Here is a 10015-nt window from a genome sequence, read left to right on the forward strand (position 1 = left end):
GACTTACCAAGAACAACTTGAAGATCATGAAGAACACTATGAATGCATGAGAATTTTCGAAAAATGCAAGATGCACATGCAAATGACACCAAACTTATGATATGACTCAAGACTCAAACAAGAACACAAAGATATTTTTGATTTTTATGATTTTATAAATTTTTTGGATTTTTTCGAAAATTATATGAAAAAGAAAAAATAAGGATTCCAAAATTTTTAACATAAATTCCAGGAATCTTGCATTCTTAGTCTAAAGCTTCAGTCCAGGAATTAGACATGGCTCACTAGCCAGCCAAGCTTTCAATGAAAGCTCCAGTCAAAAACACTAGACATGGCCAATGGCCAGCCAAGCTTCAGCATTTTAACATCAGAGTATATTGCTCTTGATAACAAATTGCAAGCCTCAGTCCAAATAAATTTAGACATGGCTTTACAGCCAGCCAGGCTTCACATGCTTCATGAAAAACTAGAATTCATTCTTAAAAATCTTGAATAAAATTTTTTTTTGAAAACATTTTTATATTATTTAATTTTTTTTTCGAAAACATAGAAGAAAATTTTGAAATATTTTTGAAAAATTTTTTGAAAGAAAAACAAAAAGAAAATTACCTAATATGAGCAACAAGATGAACCGTCAGTTGTCCAAACTCAAACAATCCCCGGCAACGGCGCCAAAAACTTGGTGCTGTTGCCGGATCAAACTTGGCACTGATGTTACCGGACCAAAAGCTTGCCGAAAACTCAAACAATCCCTGGCAACGGCGCCAAAAACTTGGTGCACGAAATTGTGATGTTCAGGCTCAAACTATTCCTGGCACGTGAGCAACTTGGTACGCGTAATCGTGATTACACATTCATAATTTGTCACAACTTCGATACAACTAACCAGCAAGTGCACTGGGTCGTCCAAGTAATACCTTACGTGAGTAAGGGTCGAATCCCACGGAGATTGTTGGTATGAAGCAAGCTATGGTCACCTTGCAAATCTCAGTCAGGCGGATATAAAGTGAAAAGGGTGTTTTCGAATATTATATAATAGAATAGGGATAGAGGTACTTATGTAACTCATTGGTAGGAATTTCAGATAAGCGAATGGAGATGCTTTTCGTTCCTCTGAACCTCTGCTTTCCTGCTATCTTCATCCAATCAGTCTCACTCCTTTCCATGGCTGGCTTTATGTGATACATCACCATTGTCAATGGCTACTTTCGGTCATCTCTCGGGAAAATGAACCAATGCCCTGTCCCGGCACGGCTAATCGTCTGGAGGCATCACCCTTGCCAATGGCTTCATCTTATCCTCTCAGTGAATAATATGCTCACGCACCCTGTCACGGCATGGCTATTCATCTGTCGGTTCTCGATCATGCTGGAGTAGGATTTACTATCCTTTTGCGTCTGTCACTAACGCCCTGCAATCGCGAGTTAGGAGCTCGTCACAGCCATTCAATCATTGAATCCTACTCGGAATACCACAGACAAGGTTTAGACCTTCCGGATTCTCTTGAATGCCGCCATCATTCTAGCTTACGCCACGAAGATTCCGGTTAGGAGATCTAAGAGATATTCATTCTAGCTTATTTCATGTAGAACAGGAGTGTTTGTCAGGCACGCGTTCATAAAGGAGAAGGATGATGAGCGTCACACATAATCATCACCTTCATCACGTTCTTGGGTGCGAATGGATATCTTAGAAGTGAAATAAGATGAATTGAATAGAAAACAGTAGTACTTTGCATAAATCTTTGAGGAACAGCAGAGCTCCACACCTTAATCTATGGAGTGTAGAAACTCTACCGTATGAAAATACATAAGTGAAGGTTCAGGCATGGCCGAGATGGCCAGCCCCCTAAAGCATGATCAATAGTCTCCTAAGATGAACAATGGATTAAAAATGAGACCAAAGATGTCTAATACAATAGTAAGAGGTCCTATTTATAATAAACTAGCTACTAGGGTTTACATGAGTAAGTAATTGATGCATAAATCCACTTCCTGGGCCCACTTGGTGTGTGTTTGGGCTGAGCTTGAGTGTTGCACGTGCAGAGGCCATTTGTGGAGTTGAACGCCAGTTTTTGTGCCAGTTTGGGCGTTCAACTCTGGTTTTGGCTCCTTTTCTGGCGCTGGACGCCAGGTTTGGGTAGAAGGCTGGTGTTGAACACCAGTTTACGTCGTCTATTCTTGGCCAAAGTATGGACTATTATATATTGTTGGAAAGCCCTGGATGTCGACTTTCCAACGCAATTGGAAGCGCGCCATTTTGGGTTCTGTAGCTTTAGAAAATCCATTTTGAGTGTAGGGAGGTCAGAATCCAACAGCATCAGCAGTCCTTCTTCAACCTCTGAATCTGATTTTTGCTCAAGTCCCTTAATTTCAGCCAGAAAATACCTGAAATCACAGAAAAACACACAAACTCATAGTAAAGTCTAGAAATGTGAATTTAACATAAAAACTAATGAAAACATCCCTAAAAGTAACTAGATCCTACTAAAAACATACTAAAAACAATGCCGAAAAGCGTATAAATTATCCGCTCATCAGGCATCACCGTTGTCAATGGCTACATCCCATCCTCTCTGTGAAAATGGTCCAATGCGCTATCACTGCATGGCTAATCATCTGGCGGTTATCGATCATACTGGAATAGGATTTACTATCCTTTTGCGTCTGTCACTACGCCCAGCACTTACGAGTTTGAAGCTCGTCACAGCCATCCCTTTCCAGATCCTACTCGGAATACCACAGACAAGGTTTAGACTTTCCGGATCTCAAGAATGGCCATCCATGGGTTCTAACTTATACCACAAAGATTCTAATATCTCGGACTCGGTCCCCTGTATTAGATATCTAAGAGATATTCATTCTAGCTTGTTTGCATGTAGAACGGAAGTGTTTGTCAGGCACGCGTTCATAAGTGAGAATGATGATGAGCGTCACATAATCATCACATTCATCATGTTCTTGGGTGCGAATGGATATCTTAGAATAGGAATAAGCTTGAATTGAATAGAAAAACAGTAGTACTTTGCATTAATCTTTGAGGAACAGCAGAGCTCCACACCTTAATCTATGGTGTGTAGAAACTCTACCGTTGAAAATACATAAGTGATGAAGTTTCAGGCATGGCCGAATGGCCAGCCCCCATAAAGGTCTAAGATAGCATAAAACTAATCAAAGAGAATGTAAATACAATAGTAAAAAGTCCTATTTATACTAAACTAGTTACTAGGGTTTACAGAAATGAGTAAATGATGCAGAAATCCACTTCTGGGGCCCACTTGGTGTGTGCTTGGGCTGAGCATTGAGCTTTACATGTGTAGAGGTCTTTCTTGGAGTTAAACGCCAGTTTGTAACCTGTTTCTGGCGTTTAATTCCACTTTGCAACCTGTTTCTGGCGTTTGACTCCAGAATGCAGCATGGAACTGGCGTTCAACGCCAGTTTACATCGTCTATCCTTAATCAAAGTAAGGACTATTATATATTGCTGGAAAGCCCTGGATGTCTACTTTTCAACGCAATTGAGAGCGCGCCATTTGGAGTTCTGTAGCTCCAGAAAATCTACTTTGAGTGCAGGGAGGTCAAAATCCAACAGCATCTGCAGTCCTTCTTCAACCTCTGAATCTGATTTTTGCTCAAGTCCCTCAATTTCAGCCAGAAATTACCTGAAATCACAGAAAAATACACGAACTCATAGTAAAGTCTAGAAATGTGAATTTTAATTAAAAACTAATAAAAATATACTAAAAACTAACTAAATTATACTGAAAACTATGTAAAAACAATGCCAAAAAGCGTATAAATTATCCGCTCATCAGGAGGTCCTTGAATATTCGAATGTCTAGCATATAATTGACTTACTGCTTGCTCCAGTTGATGAAGGATTGTTTGAAGTTGATTTACTGTTTCCTTGAGGCGAACCTCTGATTCTCGGGGTGATAGATTTGGATTTGGTACATTGGGAAGTGGTGATGTTTGGGAGTAATTGGATTGGAATCGGGGTAAATGAGGATCATACGGTGGTGAATGGTGAAAAGGAGCTTGTGAGTGTGGTGGTTCGAGGTTATGTTGAGAGGATGGCCTATAAGCACATGGTGGGGCTTGTTGGTAACTACGAGGTTGTCCACCATGTCTATTTGCTTGGTATGCATTGTAGAATGGTCTTTATCCATGATATCTTGGAGGGTATTATTGCTTAAAGGGTTGATCAGATCCTCTTGGCTCCATCCATCTTTGGTTGCTCTGACCTTGATGCATGTTCCTGTTATAACTTCCATTCCTTTCAATAACATTAGAACCAAACTCAAAGCGGAAGGGGTGAGAATTCATAGTAGCTAAAAAGAAATAAAGAGGGGAAAAATAAAGACAAATAAACAAGTAAAAAAATATATTTACAATAACCAATAATAAGGCACACGATTGCAGTTCCCCGGCAACGGCGCCATTTTGATGAGAGAACTTTTGCGTGGTCTAGAAATTTGAAGATAAATCCTCGTTGCAGGTATAGCTTCTAAACCAACAAAAGTCATTTCTTACAAACGTTTCGGTTGTCACAAGTAACAAACCCCTAAATAAATTGATAACCAAAGTATTCAAACCTCGGGTCGTCTTCTCAAGGAACTGCAGGGAAGTATGTTCTTATTATTGGTTATGGAGGTTGTAAATTGGGGTTTTGAGAATGAGGAGTGAATAGTTTAATTAGCAAATAAAGTAAAGAGTAAATGTCCTTTCCGGGCCCTAACAATTTGCCCGATGGACTTCCCACCCCCTAAGAAATCTAAATACCCAAATCGATCCCTATCTATTATGATTTCAGTACGTTCCAGTCCCTGCAACCGGATCCGAGCAGGTCACTGGCTGATGTGTCAGTAACTTGTCCACGTGGGTTTCTCTCCTTCATAATTGGGACAAATCGCCCCCTGTACCTTTGTTGAAACGCTGCGTTTCATTATGAGCGTTATCTCCTGGCTGTTTATAGTTATTTAGGGTTTTTTCTTTATTCTTCGTTGTCTTCATTGTGTGTAGAGTGAAGATAAAGGGTTTTCTCCTGAAGAACAATATGGCTATGAAAGTCAGAGACTCTTCTTCACGAACCGTGGAAGAAAGCAATGAAGCTGGGAAGAATTTGTGCTGGAGTCCGACTCTGGGTTCCACTGGGAGTATAGGAGAAAAGGCAAACCAAGGCAAGAAAAGATTTGTAGCACCCAGATGTCATTGTGGCACATATGCAATATTGTTTCAATCTAGCACTGCAGAAAATCCGAACAGACTTTTTTTTGGTTGCTCTTATTTTAAGGTAATCATTTTTCAATTTTAGTTTTGTTTCAAAATTCCTTGCCATTACCATGGAGTGTTATTTGTTGCAGACCGCAGCTCCACATTGCAAATACTTTGCTTGGCTTGATGAATATATTGAGTCATATTCACATAAAGCTTATGTCAATCAGAATGGTGTGGTTGAAAGTTTGAAGACGATGGAAGAAAGATTGGAGGCACTGGAAGTAATGATGGCAAAGCAGAAAATTGAAAAAACATTTGGAGGCAACACTAAATGCAGAACATTAACCAATTTTTTAGTTGGAATTGCAGTTACACTTATAATTTCATCAATTTGTAGTGGGTTAATTGAGAAAAATGTGAATTTGATTTAGTGTGCAAAGTTATGTAAATAGAAGACAACTACTTAATGTATTTTTGTTGAAATTCATAGCTTGTATGAAGACAACAACTGATGTTATGATTATTTACTCTAATACAGTGATACTTAATTTATTTTATTTCATGTAGTTATTAGAATTTAAAATAGTGTATTGAGATATTATCATATTGTATTATTATGAGTTTGTGAAACACATGTCTATGAAGATAACAATGTAAATAAATATTCAAATTTGTGAGAAATTTGGAATTGCACTCCAATTCCTGAGAGTTTCATAATAGTTGAAACCAACATATAAAGTGATTAAGTGATTCACAAACCAAAGCATGAGTATTTTACAAAAAGTTCACTCCAAAATATGACCTGCTCCAGAAGTTTCACTCAGAAGACCATGTGTGTTTTTTCAACTTGATACTAAAACAAAAACCAAAAAAATTGACTGTATCTCTAAATCAACATTGAGTATTATGTAGACTTCAAATCAGAACCTAATCATAACATCAACACTATAACCAAAATAACTAAGATAGAGTCTCCCCCTAAACCAAAGTTCTACATTTCCTAAACAACATAATATCCATATAGCAAGTTCTTTCACTGTTTTTTTGGTGGAGGCTTCATTCCTGGAGTTGGAATGAACTTGAATAGCCTTGATGAGGTCCCAGTGCTAGCTGCTGCCAAAGTTTCATTGGAGATTGTATGAGAGGTTCTCTCTAAGCCTTGTCCTTCTGGTTGGGCTTGTATATTGTGAGGAGGTTCGTTGGGTTGCACTAGAGGACCTGGGGGCCTTCTGACACTCTGTTTGGGCCTAAACTTTGGTGCTGCATAATGGGGCTGAGCCTTTGATGCCTGAGTTGTGGCCTGATTCATTAGAGTTGTTTCATCAATTCCTGGAACCTGGTAAAACAATAGTGAATCACATTTGGACTCCAAACTACAACTTTTGTGTTCAAAAAAAGTACAGAACTATGGTGTGTCTATTTACCTCTGCAGTTGGGGCATTTTGTGAAATGTTTATCTCATCTGGCTCTACATGTGGCCTCTTTGGCATTTTTTTCTTGTTTTTCCTAGCCGTATCCTGTATGACAGAAACATGTTTTGTAGCCACATATGTTTTCAAATATTAACTCATTGTGAATACTCAAAGACACAACCCAAAATGTATACGAGTTACAAAATACTTGTCCAAAGAAAAAAACTTACAAGAGGGTCCAGGTGAATAGGTTCAGGTTCTTCAACATGTATGTTATTTACACCACCATCAATACCAGCCACATTCCCTATAGGGTGAGGGGCAGGAGCTAAATTTTCAGTCATCACAACCAAAGCTTTGCTAGCCGCTTTTGCCTTCTTTCTTTTTGGTTGCTAGTCGGGTTTAGCTGGTGCTCCCTTGCATGTTTTATAATAATGCCCCTTCTCCCCGCATTTGCTACACGTTACCTGAAAAGTTCTTCTCACTTTGTCGCCAATCACTGGAGGGGGATGGGGTGCACCGGAATCAGTCCTGCGTTTCTTTGGACGACCAGCTGGTCTTACTATCCTGGGGGGTTGTGGCTTTGGATGGTTTGTCTTCTCCCAAAATTCTTCGCTGTTCACCAGATTTACACATAAGTCATATGTTTTCCTCACAGAATCCATAGTGAGATAAGGGCTCACAAAGTCTTCGGCAGCCTTAATTCTCAACTTAGAGATAGCAGCAACTGCGTGGACACATGGCAACCCTATACAACAGCAATAAAAACATGAATATGATGCGGTAAAAAATGTGAAAATAACAAGACAAGAATTATAATTAATGTTTACCTGTCAACTGCCATGTATTGCAAGTGCATGTATGTTGTTGGATATTGACACCCAATTTGTGTTTTCCCCTAGTAACTTCAAATAGAACCCTGTCATTATCTCCGCTCCATTGTGCATTCCATTTATGACTCTGTAGTTTAATGTGCTTGTCAAGTCTCCACTGCTGTGCTGGTGCCAGTTTCCCAGTGCACCTCCCTAAAATTCTCTTGTGCTTGGCCATCTTTTTCATTATTGTACACCTTATCTCTTCACACATTGTTAGAATCGGCTTCTCCCTAGCCTCAACTATCATAGAATTCCGAACCTCACACATGTTATTGGTGAGGCTGTCATTCTTCGGACCATGACTGAAATATGCCTTGCACCAAGCTGCTAGGTCAAATTGATTCATATACTCCCATCCTCCGCGGCACTCACTTTTAAACTTCTCCATTGATGCTTTGAACTGCACCTGAGTAGTGCACTTGACAGCATGCCATAACAGTCCCTTTACCTGCTTGTTATTGAATTTTTGTTGAAGATTCTTCCAAATGTGCAACACACAATTTCTATGGTGTGCATAGGGCATGACTTCCTTTGTAGCATGCATAAGTCCCTACAAGTTTGGTTTAAAAACCAAATATAAGTCCTTTATAATTGCTACAGACATCTAATTATAATTTAGTTATATTGTCAAAATTGCATTTTATTAAACTGAAAAAGGCATGCCAATTATAATTGTTACAAACATCTAATTATAAGTCAATCATATTGTGCAGAAATGCATTTATAAAACTGAAAATGGCATGCCAATTATAACTGTTACAAACATCTAATTATAATCCAACATGTGCAACATAAGTCTATAGCCATAAACTAATTATAAGTCAATTATATTGTGCAAAAATGCATTTATAAAACTGAAAATGGCATGCCAATTATAACTGTTACAAACATCTAATTATAATCCAACATGTACAACAGAGGTCTATAGACATAAACTAATTATAAGTCAATTATATTGTGCAGAATTGCATTTATAAAACTGAAAATGGCATGCCAATTATAACTGTTACAAACATCTAATTATAATCCAACATGTGCAACAGAGGTCTATAGACATAAACTAATTATAAGTCAATTATATTGTGCAGAATTGCATTTATAAAACTGAAAATGGCATGCCAATTATAACTGTTACAAACATCTAATTATAATCCAACATATGCAACAGAAGTCTATATCTAATAAGTCAATTATATTGTGCAGACTTGTATTTATAAAACAATATCTAATAATCTAAACAATATCTACACTATAATCCAACTAAACTCTGCAGAATTATAATCAATATCAGAATAGGTTGGCAAATGATGTTACCTTCTGTTGGTCGGACATGAGATTCCATCCACGCACTTGATGGTCTCCCAAATCATCCTGAAGTCGAGTTAAGAACCACATCCAGTTCTCTGTATTTTCTGCTCTTGTAACAGCATATGCAATAACGAATACATGGTTGTTAGCATCAAGTGACATTGCAGTTAGGAGTTGGCCTCCATAATACCCTTTTAAAAAGCATCCATCTAGGCCTATTAGTGGTCTACAACCCTTAACAAAACCATTTCTGCACGCATCTAAACATATGTAAATTTTGTCAAACAGCGGTAGAGATTGCGGAATTGGGTCAACACACATGTCAGCCGTGCTGCCTGGGTTACTCCTGTGCAACTCTTGTAAATAATCCCACAACTTCCCATATTGTGCCTTGTCATTCCCAACAACAATTTCCCTGGCTGCTTTCAAAGCCCTTTGGATCATTTTTGGATGGACCTGAACATTGTAGTCCTGTTTCATATGCTCCGTTGCTTCCCTCGGTGTTAGCTTAGGCTGTGTTGCCAACCTTTTTTCCAGCTTATCTGTGACCCATGCCTTATCGGCCAAATTGCTTCCATAATCCCTTCCACATGTATGCTTGTTGTGAAATGTTTTTATCTCAAATGCCATTGTTTTTTAGTTCCTTGCCACATATATTAACCATGGACAGTTCTCCTTCGCACATCTAGCCCTGACCCTCTCCTTCTCATTCTTGATATACATGCAATCTCTTCCATCCCAAACAAATACATCCTTCAAGGCCTTCTTAAATATCTCTATAGTCGAAAATTGCATTCCAAGCTCAAACCGAACCTCTCCATATTCATTTTCTTCATTGAAATCAAGTCCGTGCATTGTTCTCTCATCCTCAGAAGATACCAGGGTATGACACTCTTCAGAAGCATATTCATAGTTGTAGTAATCACTGTCACTCTTCTCATTAACCACTGCTGGACCTCCTAGTTCATCTTCTACTGGCCCTCCCATATCTGTTTCTACTGGCCGTTGGGCAGAACCCAACCCACTAGGAGGTGTCTCAGTTCGATTTCCTTTACTAGATTCACCGTATAGCACATGTCTCTTCCTCCTCCTCCCAGTATACCTCTTTGATGATTTCTTACCATTTTTCTTAGGTGACACTTTCTTCTTGTTTGATGGAGACACAGATGCTTTTTCCTTTATTTTTTTTTCCATGTCTTTTTGG

At 38.7% G+C, this 10015-nt stretch overlaps 1 protein-coding gene across 1 annotated transcript; it reads right to left on the reverse strand.

Annotated features, from left to right (window-relative positions):
- Positions 1-6249: 6249 nt before the first annotated feature.
- LOC107633404 (uncharacterized) lies at positions 6250-9441 on the reverse strand. Its single transcript, XM_016337040.1, has 5 exons — positions 8818-9441; positions 7459-8053; positions 7096-7376; positions 6641-6733; positions 6250-6552 (listed from the first exon to the last, which is right to left on the reverse strand). The coding sequence occupies exons 1-5, from the start codon at positions 9439-9441 to the stop codon at positions 6250-6252; spliced, it is 1896 nt and encodes a 631-aa protein (XP_016192526.1).
- Positions 9442-10015: the final 574 nt, after the last annotated feature.

This window comes from Arachis ipaensis, chromosome B3 (assembly GCF_059453495.1).
Source record: "Arachis ipaensis isolate K30076 ecotype BB chromosome B3, ASM5945349v1, whole genome shotgun sequence".
In the NCBI taxonomy this organism is placed as follows: Eukaryota; Viridiplantae; Streptophyta; class Magnoliopsida; order Fabales; family Fabaceae; genus Arachis; species Arachis ipaensis.